Here is an 18826-nt window from a genome sequence, read left to right on the forward strand (position 1 = left end):
TCTCTTAATTTTTTCCAGAGCTGTATATTTAAATGTTAACATTGGGCATTATCTTGAATAACTGTGATGTTTCCCAAAACAAGGGCTTTGAGAGACTTAATTTTCTCTGATTTTGATGGTAACTGAAAATGATTTGGATTTGACATCTGTGTCTTCAAAGCAGTAAGAGTTGATAAATCAACAAAATCTTGCTGTTAGTAAACAAACAGGTATTTTAACAGGAAATGTAATGCCTCTTCACACTCGAGTGCCAGAGTGGCATTCACACTAGTGAACAACCTACTTGGCTAATTCAGAAGTCAGGAAGTATGTGTACATAATGTACTGTACACGCAGGCAGCAAGCCTGGCAAGATTATGGATTAGACTTGTATATTTGTTTAGGCTGAATACATACTAAAATCAAATTCCAAGTGACATTCAAATAATATCCAGTAAAGGCATAGTTCACCCAAATTACAAAATCGCATATTTGGTTCCTTTCCTATGGACAAGGATACATTTGCCATCACCCTCCAAGGATACACTTCAATCCACATTTTGGTTCTGTTTATCTGGGCATTGTCACTAACCGGTAACGGTTAGCATGTTTTACCAAAAGCCAATGAAAGCCAATGATACTTAAATTAGTATGTTTGAAATGTCATGCCTTGAATCATCTCAAAGTCATCTAAACCAAGTCATTGAATCTTTTTTTTTAGATAATGTGGGATGATTTGGGCCTGAAATGTCAAACATACCAATTTAGGTACCGCTAACTTTCATTGGCTTTTGGTAAAACATGCTAACCATTACCGGTTAGTGAAAATGCATTAGTTTTTGGTAAAAAAAAACCCAACTAAACTCCACCCCCCTCTCCTAAACTCCACCCCCAACTCATATCAAGCTATTTAAACTCATACTCGGACTAAGGCTCGCATATCATGTGAAGGTGAGCAACCGATGGTGAGAGGTGAGTAGTACCAGTGGCTGTATCACCGAACCATAGGAATGATAATGCAATGATAAAGACATGGATTATTTGATAGATGAGCTTTATGATATGAGTAATAAACACTGAAACACTAACTGGCCTAGCCAAACCATTGCTTATCAAGCTGTGTTTCTTTTTTTTTCATTTTTTACAGATCATCCACCAATTGAAAGATGAATTTCTCAATGGACAGCAATGCCACCTATGTCCTCAAAGTGAGAGACACGTTCACCATGGCCTTGACCAAAAACCTCATTGTGGTAGCGCTCTGCATCTCCATCAACTACATCAATGGCACCTTGGTCCACACCTTCTTCAAGCACGAGATCTTCAACTCCAACCCTCGCTACATCCTCTTCATCCACCTGGTAGTCAACGACATGATCCAGCTCACCATCGTTGCCCTCCTGCACGTCCTCAGTTATACCCTGTTCCGAATCAATGTCTCTTTCTGCTGCTTCCTTGTGATGATCGCCATCTTCACCACCCTGAACACCCCCATCAACTTGTCCAGCATGGCCGTCGAACGTTATATCGCCATCTGCATCCCTCTCCGTCACGCTCAAATCTGTACGGTCCGCCGGACCTACATCCTGATTGGTCTGATTTGGGTGATGGGCATCTTCCCCGTCCTACCAGACCTCTTCATTCTGTTGGCCACAGAGCCACTCTTCTTCCACTCAAAAATATTCTGCAATCGCGACTCTCTGTTCTACAGACCATACATGATAGAGAAGAGGAACATCTCACACATTGTGTATTTGTCTCTGGTCTGGCTCACCCTTTTCTACACGTACTTCAGGATCATGTTTACTGCTAAGGCTGCTAATGCTAACTCTGATGCCAGGAAGGCTGTTAACACTATCCTGCTCCATGGGATCCAGCTACTGATGTGTATGTTTACATATATAGTCCCATTGATTGACGCTTTACTGATATATATATTTCCTACACATGTTTTAGAGATCCGGTTTAATAGCTATGTCATAGTTCAAATAATGCCCAGGTTTGTCAGTCCGATAGTCTATGGGCTCAGGGACCAGACTTTCCGGAAGTATCTGAAGAGGTACTTGTTGTGTAAAGTCAATACGAGCACCAATCCCCAAAATGTGTCCCTTTTTAACACTGCATCCAGAGTAAAGACATCTTAGACAGGATGAGACATTATCCAATGAGTGTTTTGAATACTGCAGCTAGTTATTGTGTGGTGTGCAATACACTTCCACACTCTTTACTTACACTCTGGTTTAATAATCACTGTTTTCTCAAAAACATGGTTAAGAGTTACAATAAAAACCATGCTGTAGAGTATTCTGAGTTGCTGGTATTTCTTTGCACAGTACAGTACTGTTTTGCTGAAGCAAAATGGAGCCATTAGTAGATCAGAGAATATACAGAAGCATTGCTCTACATGTTGATGTACAGTATAGGCCTTCTCACACTGTTTATTTGAAATCCCATTTGAAGGGAGCAGTGACTGTACTGCTCAATGACATATTATGTGTCACTTCCATGGCTGCTTTCACAGTAATGACATAGATTCAGTCTCTTACTGATAGTTCTGTCTTATTGTGAGCCTAACATTAAATACATTTTTTTTGTGTGATGTGAATTACATTATGTCCAGCATTGTCTTTAATACCATTGCACATTCTCTAAGCATTTTTTTTCTAGCACACACAATGCATGCCCTTAGTATTCTACTTAAGAATATTATTATAAGCTAATTATATTATACTAACATAATAATTTCACTTTTTTGTACATATGTATTTATAAATAAAGAAATTCAATGAATAAATTGTTGAATGCCGAAAATATGTTCAGTGATCAATGACAATAGATGTTTTAAGAGGAGTATCGTCTTTATTATTTCCTCATAAATCTAAGTCCTACTATGGTCTCTACCTATGAAGAGGTAGCCCACTATCAAATCAACATTTGTCAGATCTCTGCTCAGACCTCAAAATGGGTGTAATGAAAAGATTACTCAATATCCCATATTATTGGTTGGTTAGATCCAGCTTTATTCTAACCCCAAAATTAATGGAAAAATATGCACCTTCAGAATTCTGAACTATTAATTTTAAGGTTTAGTGATACAGCTAGATCTATATAACCAATAATATGGGACATTAACACATTTCATCATTACACCCCTTTTAAGGTCTGAGAACATCTAACAAACTTTGATTAAGGAGTGGATTATCCATTTGAATGTGAATCACTGACAAACTTGAACACACACAATGACACAGATATACAGAAACCTCCCCATGGGAATAAAAAAATAACAGATATTGCATTAACATTGTTTTTTAGTTGTATCGTTGTGTATCCATTATGACAGAAAATGGTATGGTCCAGCAATGTCTAAATCCAAACATTGTATAAAGTTATGTAAAATTATGTTGATTGACTGTCTTATGCCAACCATAAAGAGACGATAGAAGATAACTGTAAGACAATATTAAACCAAAACATTGCACAGACATGTAAAGTAGGATGTGCTAACACAGTTATTTTAGGATCATAGTAAGGGAGTCAAAAAGTGTCATTGAGGCAATGTCTCATGCCAAATGTCAAGCAGAAGTCTAACCATAATGTTTGCAACACATTATAAGGTATAAATGAAAGCTCTGCTTGGATGTGAATTGTAAACTTTGAGTCTGTTACACCTTCAAGCAATTCTATTCTAGTTTACAAAACCGTAGGGAATAATATTGATCATGCAATGTCTGCCATATACAGTACATACATGTTCTCCCATACATGGCATGGGAGAATAGCTAATTCTCTGGTTCCTTTATCTTTTTCAGGGAGAAAGACAACCATTAGAATACAATTTAAGGTGCTCCATTTGGACACAAGTAGTATTTGAACCCCACAGTAAATGCTTACACTTCTATCATTATCACTTGAACTCACTGGGCTATAGGAGGAAATGGTCCTGTGAAAATCAATTTAAGTAATCACCTCTCATATAAGGTTACTCACACAGAAGTAGTTATCTGAACCTTGTTTGTTGCTCATACTGTATGCTCACAATCATAATATCAGACACGGGAAATGCTGTACATACATTTCAAGAGTGTCAGGATGGTATGTTTTGAGATAGACATACTATTGGTTCCTAAACAAGGGGGTCAAAAGGATGCATGGGAACAATTGGCTGCACTTATTTGATAAATTCATTACCTTCAACAACTTAACTAATTTCAGAACATTATTTTATTGTTAAGTTGACCTTTCATACATGGTATATGATTCATAATATATCAGAAATGTACTGAACTAAATTGGGACTTATTATACAGTAATCTGTGTTTATTTAAAAACTTAAAACAGAAAATAAAAATAGGTATACAATAGCAGCTCAGGACAGATTTAGTACAACCTAATATACATTTCAGTAATCGGTGAGTAACATTATCAAGGTTAAATATTTGTAATCAAGAAATCCTCAATATGTTATAGAACATAATATACCCCACCAAAATTAGACTAAACTATGCAGAAAACACTGAAATCAATGGTTGGGGTGTAGATTAACTGAAATAGTCGTAATACCACTAACTTAAAGGTTTATCTAGTCAAAAAATGAAAGAAACAAGAACCAGCAAAGGACAAGGCACCCTGCCTTTGTAATCAGGTTGTGAAATGATAAATAAAAGATTATCTATGTGCTACATTCTGAACATTTCACCATAGTGAATAAGCCTATGGCTATGCAAGGATGTGTGTGAATGGGTTACCACCTCCCCACCCTCACCCCCACCCATGCCCTAACTTCAGAGGATTCATATCAGGATATATAAAGTCATGCCAGAGACAAATGCGTGCATATCATGCCAGGGTGGTCGACCGATTCCAGGATATTACAAGTGGTGAGTAGTACCAGTGGCTGTATCAACTAACCATAGGATATGATAATGCAATGATAAAGACATGGATTATTTGATAGATGAGCTTTATGATATGAGTAATAAACACTGAAACACTAACTGGCCTAGCCAAACCATTGCTTATCAAGCTGTGTTTCTTTTTTTTCTTTTTTTTTCTTTTTTTACAGATCATCCAATAATTGAGAGATGAATTTCTCAATGGACAGCAATGCCACCTATGTCCTCAAAGTGAGAGACACGTTCACCACGGCCTTGACCAAAAACCTCATTGTGGTAATGCTCTGCATCTCCATCAACTACATCAATGGCACCTTGGTCCACACCTTCTTCAAGCATGAGATCTTCAACACCAACCCTCGCTACATCCTCTTCATTCACCTGGTAGTCAACGACATGATCCAGCTCACCACAGCAGTCATCCTGCACGTCATCAGCTATATCCTGTTCCGAATCAACGTCTCTTTCTGCTGCTTCCTTCTGATGATCGCCATCTTCACCACCCTGAACACCCCTGTGAACTTGGCCAGCATGGCCATCGAGCGCTACATTGCCATCTGCATCCCTCTCCGCCACGCTCAAATCTGCACCGTCCCCCGGACCTACGCCTTGATTGGTCTGATCTGGGTGATGGGTGCCATCCCCATCCTACCAGACCTCTTCATCCTGTTGGCCACAGAGCCACTCCACTTCTTTCACTCAAAAATATTCTGCAAGCGCGACTTTCTGTTCCGCAGTCCATACCTGATAGAGAAGAAGAACATCTCACACATTGTGTATTTGTCTCTGGTCTGGCTCACCCTTTTCTACACGTACTTCAGTATCATGTTTACTGCTAAGGCTGCTAATGCTAACTCAGATGCCAGGAAGGCTGTTAACACTATCCTGCTCCATGGGGTCCAGCTACTGATGTGTATGTTTACATATATAGTCCCATTGATGGAAACTTTACTGATGTATATATTTCCTACACGTGTTTTAGAGATCCGGTTCACTAACTATGTCATAGTTCAAATAATACCCAGGTTTGTCAGTCCGATAGTCTATGGGCTCAGGGACCAGACTTTCCGGAAGTATCTGAAGAGGTACTTGTTGTGTAAAGTCAATACGAGCACCAAAATGTGTTCCTTTTTAACACCACGTCCAGAATAAAGAAGTCTTAGAGCACCATTGCTTGAGCAAAAAAGTACCAAAAAGTGAGCAAAATCTGCCATGTTAACCCATGGGAGTTTTGAATACATTACATTTTAAATGTTTACACTCTTTACTTACACTCTGGTTTCTCAACCACATTGATAGAGATGTGTTGCCATAAAAGTCATCCTGTGACCTTCTCATGTTGTTTATTTGAAAGCCCTTTGAAGGAAGCAGTGACTGTAGAGATTCACTCTCTTACTGACTGTTCTGTCTTCTTGCATGCTAAACATGAAATTATATATTTTTTCCTCTATGAATTTGATTATCCAGACGAGGGTCATTGCTTGAATTGTAAATACATTGTCTTTAATACCATTGCACATTTTCTAAGGAGTTTCTTTTATTATCCTTCCACTTCAATGTTTAACAATATAGCACACACAATGCATGTCCTTAGTATTCTATTTAAGAATATTATTCTAAGATAATTCTATTATACTAACATTATCATTTCACTACATTTTATGTACATATAGTGCATGTACAACAGGGGAGGTTGGTGTAGGTAGGTCATTTATTCCATGCATTACAATGAGCCCGTCCTCTGATTTCTACCTCCATCAGCCTCCCCTGATGTACAAATAAAGAAATGAATACATTGTTGAATGCATACAATATGTTCAGTGATTAATGACACAAGATGTTTTAAGAGGAGAATCATTTTTATTATTTCCTCATCAATCGAAGTCTTACATATGAAGGGATAGCCCAATACCAAATCAAAGTTGGTCAGACTTCCAAATGGGTGTAATGAAAATATTACTCAATATCCCATTATTGGTTGTCTATAAATAACTGTATTCTAACCCCAGGTGCGCATCCTTTCCATTAATTTTGAGGTGAGAATACAGCTGGATCTATACAATAATATGGGACATTAACAAATCTTGTCATTACACCTATTTTAAGGTCTGAGAACATCTGAAAAACTTTAATTTCGGAGTGGATTATCCTTTTAAATATAAATCTCTAACAAACTCATGGACACACAAAGATAATGTAAACAGAAACCTGAGTGTTGTACAATGCTGTCACCTCCCCAACCAGCCCTGTTTGTGCAAATATTGACGTTCAAGCACTTTTCTATTTGTCAGATTAAAAGACTTAATTCTCATAACTATGAAACAAAAGGAATAATCCTATCAGTCAGAGGCGTGGCAAGGAGACGTACAACCAAGACTTGCAACCCAAAGGTCGCTGGTTTGTATCGACACTTTCGAAAAAAACAGTAGTGGTTTTGTTAGCAAATTGTTGTGGCTGATGTTTGCAAATACCTTCCCCTGACAACTTACAATTACCCTAACCACTTCAAAGCCATAACCACTTCCTAACCCTAACCCCACCAAGTTAAAGAAAAATGTCACCGATTGTCACGACTCAGCAGCAAGTTATTAGTTGTCTTTGTTGTCTAAATAGCCAGCAAATAGGCAAGGAAATAGCCTTTTATCGGACCAGAAAGTAATATGTCTGAATGATGAACTCGACTAGAGTTGTAGAGTCTAAAATCCTGGAGTCGTACACCAGTAGCTTAAAGGTTTAACTAGTAGAAAAACAAAATAAACAAAAGCCAACACCATAACATTTCCACGTTTTTTTTTTGCCTTTGTCACCGAGTTGTGGAATGGTGGAGGTAGAAATCGGAGGATGGGCTCATTGTAAGGTATGGAATGGAAGGAGGAATGGTATCGAACACCATTCCATTCCATGCATTGAGGAATGTTTGATACCATTCTGTTCTATCCCATGCATAACAATGAGCCAGTCCTCCAATTTTTACCTCCACCTGACTCCCCTGAACCCCCCATAATTCCAAACTGCTTCTCAGAAGTTCAGAGTGGTGTCTTCTCATCATCCTCAACCCTTCCTATCCACTGACCTACAGTAGAACATATAGGATAAGTGAAACCACTCATCTACTATCTCAACTGTGAGGATAGCTGAAAACAGTATCGCAGCTGCTCTGAATTTTCTTATCCAATTCTTATTCACTCATTTAGGTGAATGAAAGGGATTCACACTTTACATTAGAGTGTTTGTTTTACTGTGTAATTACACTTGTAAGTGTAGTGTACAGTAAAGGAGCTTGCCTAAGCACAAGCGGTTTAGCTACCGCAATGTGTAATAGATGAATGTCATTTATGATAAGGCAGCAAGCTAGCTACATTCAAAACATTTTAGAATCAAACATCACACTACTGCAATTGCTAACATTATTGAGCTAACTGTTATGAATCAGAGCACCAAATGCAGAACACAGATACTGGACACATGTATAAAATAATAGAGTATTTAATGAAGGAACTGGGGGGAACGGGAAGGTAGATTAGACTGGGCACACAGGTAGGCAGGGCAGGCAGGTCAGGCAGGCAGGGCAGAGGCACAGTCTCAATTCCCAGTTGTTCAGCGTCCAAAAAAACTCTCATCAGCCCCACTGTCAATGAGGGCCGTGAGGGGAAGGGACTGGGTACACCACACTAGGGTGGCCTTGAGTTGGAGACATGAGAGAGGGGAACAGGTGGCTTGGCTCGTCCATATCTCTCCCACTACCCTTTTTCCCGCAACCTTGGGCAGATGGGACAGGTGGCCACCAAATGACCGCCCTGGCCACAATACAGGCACACCCCGTCGCTGAGGCTGCGAGCCCTCTCCTCCGGAGACAGGCGAGCCCTATCCAGCTGCATCGGCTCCGGATCAGTGTGACTCGGTTGGACTCGGACCTTCTCGGAGGCGAGTAATGTGGTGTCCCCGATGGAAATGGGATGGCCAGCTGGGACCTGACGGACCTCTTCCTGCGGCGCTCATGGAGACGGTTGTCCAGCCGGATGGTGAGGGCAATCCGCTGGTCGAGGTCTTGAGGCTCCTCCCGAGACACCAGTTCATCCTTTATAGCATCAATTAGCGCATTGGAACGCTACATCATTCCAGCTGCTCTCAGTGGCGAGAGTCTGGAATTCTATGGCAAGAGCGGCCATGCTGTGTAACTCATGACAGAGAGAAAAAAGCTGCTGGGCGACGTCCTTAAGAAGACTGAGCTGTTCTTCCTCCCGGGGAAAGCCTGCCCTCTCCAAGACTTCTCCATCACAGTAGAGAACTATACTGTGACCTCCTCCCATACAGTCACGAACCTTGGGATGATCCTTGTCAACCACTTATCCTGTGTGGTGAACATCACAGTGACAGCACGCTCATGTAGATTTTTCTTCTACAACATCAGGAGGATACGTCCATTCCTCACCAGAGAAGCGGCACAACTTTTGGTCCAAACACTTGTGATCTCTCGCCTTGATTACTGTAATGCACTCTTGGCCGGTCTCCCCGCCTCCACCATCAGGCCTCTGCAGATCATCCAGAATGCTGCCGCCCGTCTGGTGTTCAATCTCCTCAAATTCTCCCATGTCACTTCCCTCCTTCGTACCCTTCACTAGCTCCCGGTAGCAGCTCGCATCAGATTCAAGACCCTGGTGCTCGCCTACCGGGCGGCAAAGCCTCTACGTAGATGCAGCAGCCGTGCTACTCGGTCACGGCTTTTCACTGTCCTGACGCCCCGCTGGTGGAACGTGCTTCCCACTGCTGTCAAGTCTGCAGTCACTACCTCTTCTGCCGTAAATTGAAGACCCATCTCTTTAGGCTTAACTTAAATCTTAACTGTCCCTCCTAAAGACCTGTTCATCCCCACTACCCCCCTGTACAAGTTTCTCTCCTGTAAAAAAAAAGTCCCTTCCTTCTTCTAGCATTGTGACTATCAATAGCCCCTGGTCCTACCATAGGTTACTTTTTTTTATGATGACTGATGGATAGATGATTCACTTACTTAAACAAATGTATTTGTTGTAAGTCGCTTTGGATAAAGGCGTGTGCTAAATGTCATGGATGTAAATGTAAATGTCCTTGCCTTGGATGGGATCAAATAAGCAATACGAGCCTGGTCAGAAGAATAGGTGAGGGCTTGCTGCTCAAAAACCAAGGAGCACTGAACTAAAAAGGCCCAAACATGGCCAGCTATTGAACCCAAATGCAGAACACAGAGTCTGGACACAGGTATAGGTATTTAATGAAGGAATTGGGGGGAACGGGAAGGCAGGGTAGACTGGGCACGCAGGTAGGCAGGGCAGGGCAGGTAGGCAGGGCAGGCAGAGCAGGATAGCGGGTTGTCCAGGCAGGGGTTAATACATGGGCAGGCAGTTCTAGGGAAGGCAGATAATCCGACAGGGGTTAGGCAGAAGCACAGTCCAGAAAACACTTGTAGATCCGAAACCAGAAATCAACAAACTAGAAATGCTGGGACATATAGGTTGGAAGTACTATGATGAACTGGCAAAGAGTGGACGTAAAACCAGGGTATAAAACATGATGAGTAGACAAGCCACAAGTGTGTAGATCGGCAGGTGGAGATGATGGCGTGAATGGGCCGGCAGGAGCCTGGAGCCACGCCCACACACGGAACACACAGACTGGGGAAAGGGAGAGGGACTGACACAGGCTAGGTGGAAGTGGAGGGCGTGACACTAATCATTGCATTACAACCCCTCTGCTAGGCTATGGATCTGGCAAACAGGCTAAACTCACTAACACTTTGCACAGAACGCAAGTTTCGTTGTGGTGGGACCTCTGCCTCTGCTTTGAGTCAGAAGGTTCATGCATATATGGCTGAATGAGACCAATTCTCCCTGCTAGCACCATATGAAGCTAGCCATGTGAGTTTGTTTGTTTGTGCGACATAGGAGGCTTTGAAAGGGAGCTGTCAATCAAGCATGCAAAGTCCACACCCATACAGCCCTCAGAACTGTTTGACCAGAAAAATGTTAAAATGTGTGCTTAAAATGTTGGTGGATGTTTAAAATGATACTCAACTTTGACACAAAACACAATTGGAACCATTTAATGTCAACTTTCCAGACCCTTTAAATTTCCTCTAAGCCGAGCCATTATAAGATGAAAACTAGTGATTTTAACTTTGAGATGGTATGAATTATACACAAATATATCTTTCAATAGCCTTGGGATTGTAGAGTGCAAAGAAAGTTGTAAACGGGTATGGTCTGAGTACAATCAGTTGCTGTTTTGACCTAGAGACCATTACAGAGCTGTAAAATGCTGATAATAATTTGATTTCTCTACACTGTCTTGACTGAGAACACATAGAACTCTACTCTTGACCCCATTCAATGTTACAATTGCCCCAGGGCACTTGTTTCTTATGCCAAAAAATGACCAAAATGTTTTTGGTTGAGTGATCTCTGAGGAATAGAGTTAATTGCAAAGGTACAATTGCCCCTAGTCTCCCTTAATATTTCAGAAATATGAACACTGTAACGTGAAGAAGACAAAGGTCATGCCTGACCATGGCCTTCATTTTCAAACATGTCAACCCAGGTAAAAAAAATTAGCAAAAACATAGCTCCACACAACTGACTTTCTATCTTATAAGATAATGCAAACTTGCACCTGAGAATGTTTGTTGAATGTCCTACTTTTACACTACATTAACAACATTTTGTTGGTTTGTTTTTCCTCCTGCTTCCTGATGACATCAAAATCAATTACGGCTTGTTTACGAGTGTTTGTTTGTACAAGTGTATATAAGGACACAACCCCCAGCTGTGTGCCACCTATGCATCTACACCAGACTGAGGTAAGTGGGCATTACAAGAAATGGAGAGATAGAAGGAGAGGACAGATTGGAGGTGAGGTGAGAGGGTGAGGTGGCTACAGGGTGTATTGATATGTTGTGATTTACTTACAGTATGCTAACATAGAAGCAATGAATTTTACTATCAAACAGTGAATTGAAAATAACATATTTATGATCAGGGAGGTATATAGTATTCTGGTGTTGGGTGCAAGCTACATGATAAAAACAGCTGATACATCATTTTGATTAGCAAACCTTTTGTATTTCCCCTAAAGAATGTGACTCTTTCAGCAGATACTGTATGTAGAGCTGCAATAATACAGTGTTTGAATATTTGGCATCTTATATGCAACAGAACAGCTGTATAAAGCAATGTGGCTTAATGTAAGTGGAGATGTAATTTGAAAATAATTGCAATGTGCTCTTATTCAGTTATATTTTTGATGGGTACAATATTCACTATGTTGATTATGTAAACAGTAAGCAGCCCCACTGGGGCTCTTTACACAAGATTTACACATTATGTGTGTTAAGGGTATGTTTCTAATTTAATTGGCAATACACACTTGATATAATTCAATACACTTGCATTAGACTTGCAATTCAAAGATTAACAAAAAATGCATTTCATAGCACTAACTTGTTGAAAATGCATGAATTGTATCAGCATTGTAATTCTGTTGTGTAATAAAAAACACATTTTGACACAGGATGTGCTTTGCAATGCATTTGTTGTTCATCTTTATTTAATTTCCAATGTATTATATTTCCAATGTTTATTTGAAGTGTTGAAGTGAAATTAATCAGAACTATTTGAGAATTATTTGAAAAGTACAATAATAATAATAATAATAATAATAATAATAACAATAATCATAATAATCATAATCATAATATTGATTATGTATGACTATTTCCTCCTATGTATGACTGCCATGTGCTCATAAACACATAGCATTTATTGAATATCCTATGGAAATGTATGTATAACATATAACATATGTATAACATATCCACCTGTGGGTTTCCTACCTTACCTGCACATGCACTTTTTTAATCCATTTTATTGTTTTACTGTATTGTAATTTCTTTATGTGTGCTGGTGTGATCGTAAAATGTGGTCCCATGATCGGATCATCTGATTAGATGTAGATCTGATCACAGATGTTTGCATTCACATCTTGTCTTACAGTAAAATATGTTCCATCTGATCTTTCAATTGTGTCTGCATTGTGGTTGGAAACTGTTGGATTGTAGCTTCAATTGCACCAATAAAAAATATGTGATAGATATGGCCCATCAACCAACATTTGCATATATATATATATATATATATAATTATATAAATTATATATAATAAATTATGAAAATAATTTAAATGTGTGCACTCACTGCAATGTAAGTCGCTTTGGATAAAAGCGTCAGCTAAATGGCATATACTGTATATATAATGGTGTGGGGGATATTTTCTTGGCACACTTTGGGCCCCTTAGTACCAATTGAGCATCGTTTAAACACCACAGCCTACCTGAGTATTGTTGCTGACACCATGTCCATCCCTTTATCCCTCTTCTGATGGCTACTTCCAGCAGGATAACACGCCATGTCACAAAGCTCACATCATCTCAAACTGGTTTCTTGAACATGACAATGAGTTCACTGTACTCCAATAGCCTCCACAGTCACCAGATCTCAATCCAATAGAGCACCTTTGGGATGTGGTGGAACGGGAGATTCACATCATGGATGTGCAGCCGACAAATCTGCAGCAATGATGCTATCATGTCAATATAGACCAAAATCTCTGAGGAATGTTTCTAGCACCTTGTTGAATCTATGCCACAAAGAATTAAGGCAGTTCTGAAGGCAAAAGGGGGTCCAACCTGGTACTAGCAAGGTATACCTAATAAAGTGGCTGGTGAGAGTATATATTATACTGTGGGGGGACATGCAGCGTTCGGCCTGTAGAGGGAGCTACAGGACTGTGGCCAGGGTTACGGAAGCGAGGCTTCGTTGTGCACCTGTTGCGAGTGAAGCCTCATTAACGAAATGGTTTAAGATGTGTGTGCCTCTGCTTTTGGAGGGAGGCTGGAAAGCTGCGACTGGAAAGTCGACGAGGGATTCTTGAGTGCGAAAGATAACGAGGAAAAGTGTTAATAAACGGGCTTTGCCCTTACCACAACTACTGAGTCCATAGAATGAGTAGGAGATATCAGTGTCACCCCAAGTAAACTGGCAGGCCACAATGTTGAGATGTTGCCTTCTCTGGCTGTTAAAACCATTCCACAATTGTTTACAAAATACTTAATTTGTCGGGTAAATTGTTCCTCCATTGTTTATTGTGATATTGTGGCCTGAGTTGATCTTGAAATTGTGCTGCTTGTTTTTCATTCTTTATGTATGCTCACTTTTTCCAATAAAATGTCACCTCTGGACAAACCAGGTCATCACTGTAGAATATAATTTGTTCTACTGCACATGACCTAGGTGGCAAAAACATTAAATGAATAGATTGATGAATACAAATGTCTTATCTAACGTCTTTCTCTCTCTCTCTGTCAGTCTGTCTGTCTCTTTTTCTCTCTCTCGCGTGCTTTTTTAGAGAAATGAACTCATCAGCCAGTCCAGGGGGCAACATGACTTATCCCTATATGATCCTGATCAGAGACACCTTCACCACCGCCTTCGTCAAGAACCTGATTGTGGTTCTAGTGTGGTCCATCCTCAGCTACATCAACGGCACTGTGGTTGCCACGTTCTTCAGGAACCAGGTCTTGTTGTGATCCTTGAAATATATACACCTTGAAATATATACACTGTATTATAGACACATATTTGATTTGTTGCAGCAGTTGTTTCGGCCTGAAACTGTGTAGCTAAGTTAAATGACCTCTTCCCTCTCTTGCTGCTGTAGGTTTTCTACGAGAACCCCCGCTACATCCTCTTCATCCACATGGTCATTAATGACGCCATCCAGCTCACAGTTACCATCACCTTGTTTGTTCTCAGCTACATCTTCTACAAAATCAATGTCTCCATCTGCTGCTGCTTCATCCTGGTGGCCGTTTTCACCACCAGAAACACCCCCGTCAACCTGGCCAGCATGGCCATCGAGCGCTACATTGCCATCTGTGACCCCCTGCGCCACGCCCAGATCTGCACCGCCCGTAGGACTTATATCCTCATCGGCCTGATCTGGTTCATCTGCTCGGCACCTGACATCACAGACCTGTTTGTGGCTCTGGCCACCGAATCCCTCAGCTTCTTCCACACATCCGTCTTCTGCCTGAGGCAGAACGTCTTCAAGAACCCTGCTCTGACCCACAAGCGGCAAGCTTTCGACGCACTCTACTTCTCCTTTGTGTTCCTCACTTTGGTCTACACGTACTTGAGGATTCTCTTCACGGCTCGGGCGCTGTCCACGGAGAAGGCATCGGCCCAGCGAGCCCGAAACACCATCCTGCTCCACGGCGCCCAGCTCCTCATGTGCATGCTCTCCTACATCTCGCCAAGTGTAGAGGTCATCCTGCGCCTCATCTTCCCTGGGCGCATCCTGGAGATCCGCTTCGCCAACTACCTAATCGTCTACATCCTGCCGCGCTTCCTCAGCCCCATCATCTACGGCGTCCGCGACACGAAGTTCAGGAAGTACCTCCGGAGGTATTTTGTGAGAGACAGGTGTAAGGTCCAATTGCATCGAGTCAATCATAGTCAATAGGGAGAGAATAAATACGATGATTAAGAAAGTACTTGATGATTAACTGTAATGTAAATTAACTGCATAAAAATATTTAAAAGTAATTGTATTTTGATACAATTGTACTGTATTATATATTTGTGTTAATAATACTTCTCTATGTGGGGTCATTGATGTGTGAGGTAAAGCAATTTTTGCCTCTGTGCATTTTGTAGTAATTTTTACAATAAATAGTATATAAGAATTTTCTTTATTTTCTTACTTTTTGTTAATTGGAACAATATGTATTCAGCAAATGCCATATAACAAAATACACATGAATCAAGAACTAAATATTATATGAACTATGAGATGAATGAGTAAATTAATTTCAAATAATAAATGCCTTCTCGTTGATATTGTAGCATTCAGAACTTATTGGATGTGGATGACAACTTTATAAATGATGTATGTGGATATATTTCATCACATATTATATATGTGGTTGTGAGACATTTTCAGTAATTATTTATAAATAAAGGTAATCTCAAAATGTGTTACAATGTTGCTTTTATACATATGTAGTAAGGTTATACATATGTACAAGTAGCAAGTTTCTAATTACTCTAGTAACAACATTGCATTACACAACTATGAGAATTTTAACTAATGGACTATATAGGTTTTACCATAGGTTCTAATGTCAGTCACAAATGTATTACATCACAGATTCTCAACAAAGTGTAACATGTATGTTATGAATTACTAATGTTGTGTGAGATTTGGGGAAATCTTAGATGAATACCTCACACGTGTTAAAAATCTTAGATGAATACCTCACACACGTGTTATAAATCTTAGATGAATACCTCACGTGTTATAAATCTTAGATGAATACCTCACGTGTTATAAATCTTAGATGAATGTTGCAGGTTGCTTCCTTGATGAACAACCTCCCATTCAATAGTTTACATACACATCCTGGTTGGGTTCTCTTATCTGACTTATAGCAGAAGGTCAGTCAGACTCCCTTGATCACTAATCATTATCATAGAAATACTTGTAAACAATGGGATATGCACATGAAGAAAGTCCATACTGTTCCACTATTGGTGGAGGCCATGGTCCCCTGATATTCATTTACCCATAACATCTTACATCACAACAACCTTATCAATCACAACTGTTTATAAGGCAACCATCAACCAGCCATGTCTAGTCAAATGTGACAAACAAGGTAAGTGAGCTCAGGATTTTGTGCTCTCAACCTTTACTTTGTTATAATTCTTGTGAATGTTATCTTAGGTTTAGCTTTGGTAATACTGTCTGACTATGATAGCCTTTTCATGATGTTGTACAATGTGTAAGAACAGACACATTGCTTACTTAATTGGCATAGTTGCAACATACTCTGTGGATGCTATTGTATCAAGAATGTTGATATAACCTACTACTGTACATATACTAATGTATATTATATGATATTATCATTACAGATTATAACACCAAATATTAAAAAGGGGTAGGTAGGTTTTTCTGGGTATCTTTTCAAGTAGAATATTATTGAGGAGTAACAATCCTGTGTTAGGTGACACAATATAAGATCTGATAAACATCTGAGAAGAATTACTTTCAAGAAAAAGCTGAATCAGTGTTTGGAGGAATTATCTTGGTCATGTTAAATCTTTCAGAATTGAACAAACCAAAATATCATGGCCATTTGAATTAATTCCAGGAAAATATACTCTATTTCTCGATTTATTTTTCATTCAATCGTTATTTAAGCAGGTGTCCATATTCCTATCTATATCTTTTACATAAATATGTCAGTTGAATGCCAATTTCTTCTTTTTCAATAATAACCTGACACATAGCTTGATCACACAAATTGACATCAAGTATATGCACCACGTTTTGTAATTACTCATTGCTACACTGTACTGTAATTACAGTAATAACCCTTGTCATAACCCTGCCCTTAAAGTGTCTGTACGAAGAGTAATTACAACATTTCTCACATAGTACATGCACACATACATTACACAGTAATATGAGCACTGTAATGTGAAATGTGACCTACCAATGTCTCCTTCTCCTTCTTCTCTCAGTTTGTGAAGATGAATTCAACAGCCGACCCACTATACATGAACTTCACTTCCTCCCTGCCAGCGGTCGGAGGAGGCTCTGCTAAAGACAGCTTCAGCAACGCCCTGACCAAGAACATTGTGGCAATGCTGGTGTGGCTGGCCCTGAGTGTCATCAACGGCAGCATGGTCCACACCTTCCTCTGCCACAACTTCTTCTACGAGGACCCGCGTTACATCATGTTCATCTACATGGTCATCAACGACGCCCTGCAGCTCACCCTGGTGACCACCCTCTATGTGGTCAGCTACATCTTCTTCAAGATCCACGCGTCCGTCTGCTGCCTGCTGGTCATGACTGCGATATTGACCACGCGGTCCACCCCTCTCATCCTGGCAGGGATGGCCGTGGAGCGCTACGTTGCCATCCGCTTCCCGCTGCACTACGGTCAGATGTGCACCGTCCCGCGGACTATGGTCCTCATCGGGGTCATCCTGGGGTTGACGGTGCTGCCCCCCCTCACCGACCTTCTCATCACCCTTACCAAGGAGCCCCCCGGCTTCTTCCGCACCTCCATCTTCTGCGACCACTCGCTGCTGTTCCGCGACCGCTCCATCTACTACAAGAACTGCGTATTTGACAGCACCTACTTCTCGTTCGTGGCGCTCACACTGCTCTTCACCTACTGTAAGATCATGCTGACAGCGCGGGCTGCCTCCACCGACCTGGTGTCAGTGAAGAAGGCCAGGAACACCGTGTTGCTCCATGGCGTGCAGCTACTGCTGTGCATGCTGGCGTTCGTTGTCCCCATTATGCAAGCGCCCCTCATCGCTCTCTTCCCCCAATTCGGCCTGGAGATCCGCTACATCAACTTCCTGTTGGTCTACATCATCCCCCGCTTCCTCAGCCCCATGATCTACGGCTTCAGGGACGAGAAGTTCCGTAAATATTGGGCCCGCTACCTGGGGTGTCGGACCACGAGAGTCAGGCCAGGTATAAAAGTCAATCCAAAGTCGAACTGATCAAACATGTTGGCTCTCCTTCTGTGAGGAAGGAATGAACCGAGCATGAAGCATTCCAGAGAGAAAGGGAGGATACACTGTGGGTGATGTTGCAATGAGAATATGTGGGTATCAGTAATATGTACATGTACATGTCGTACACCATCTATACAGTACATGTTCTTAACACAGACAATTTCCCTATTGTACTGTAACCTAACACTGTTTGTTGGAAAAACTTTTTTTTTTTAATCTGCAAGGATCATTATCAAAGATTCCTGTGTTTCAAGCAGCAATTTCAGTCACCAACTTGTGTTCACTGTGTCTGTATGAAAGAACAAATGCAACTTACATATCTGGT

At 40.7% G+C, this 18826-nt stretch overlaps 2 protein-coding genes and 1 pseudogene across 3 annotated transcripts; all 3 read left to right on the top strand.

Annotated features, from left to right (window-relative positions):
* The first annotated feature begins 1145 nt into the window (after positions 1 to 1145).
* Positions 1146 to 2095, top strand: LOC310803210 (odorant receptor 131-2-like; annotated as a pseudogene). The gene has a single exon. The product of its transcript is annotated as an odorant receptor 131-2-like (transcript).
* Positions 2096 to 5063: 2968 nt separating this feature from the next.
* LOC310803075 (uncharacterized protein) lies at positions 5064 to 15421 on the top strand (the record flags this gene model as incomplete). Its single annotated transcript, XM_083667711.1, is given in 6 exon segments — positions 5064 to 5990; positions 5992 to 6006; positions 6010 to 6070; positions 8643 to 8802; positions 14306 to 14474; positions 14618 to 15421. Coding segments are annotated over 6 exon segments (2136 nt in total).
* Positions 15422 to 17496: 2075 nt separating this feature from the next.
* On the top strand, positions 17497 to 18486 carry LOC310803076 (odorant receptor 131-2-like; the record flags this gene model as incomplete). The annotated part of the gene is made up of 1 exon (XM_083667712.1): positions 17497 to 18486. One exon carries the CDS (start codon positions 17497 to 17499, stop codon positions 18484 to 18486), a length of 990 nt encoding a protein of 329 aa, XP_083523838.1.
* Positions 18487 to 18826: the final 340 nt, after the last annotated feature.

This window comes from Argentina silus (assembly GCF_951799395.1).
Source record: "Argentina silus genome assembly, chromosome: 4".
In the NCBI taxonomy this organism is placed as follows: Eukaryota; Metazoa; Chordata; class Actinopteri; order Argentiniformes; family Argentinidae; genus Argentina; species Argentina silus.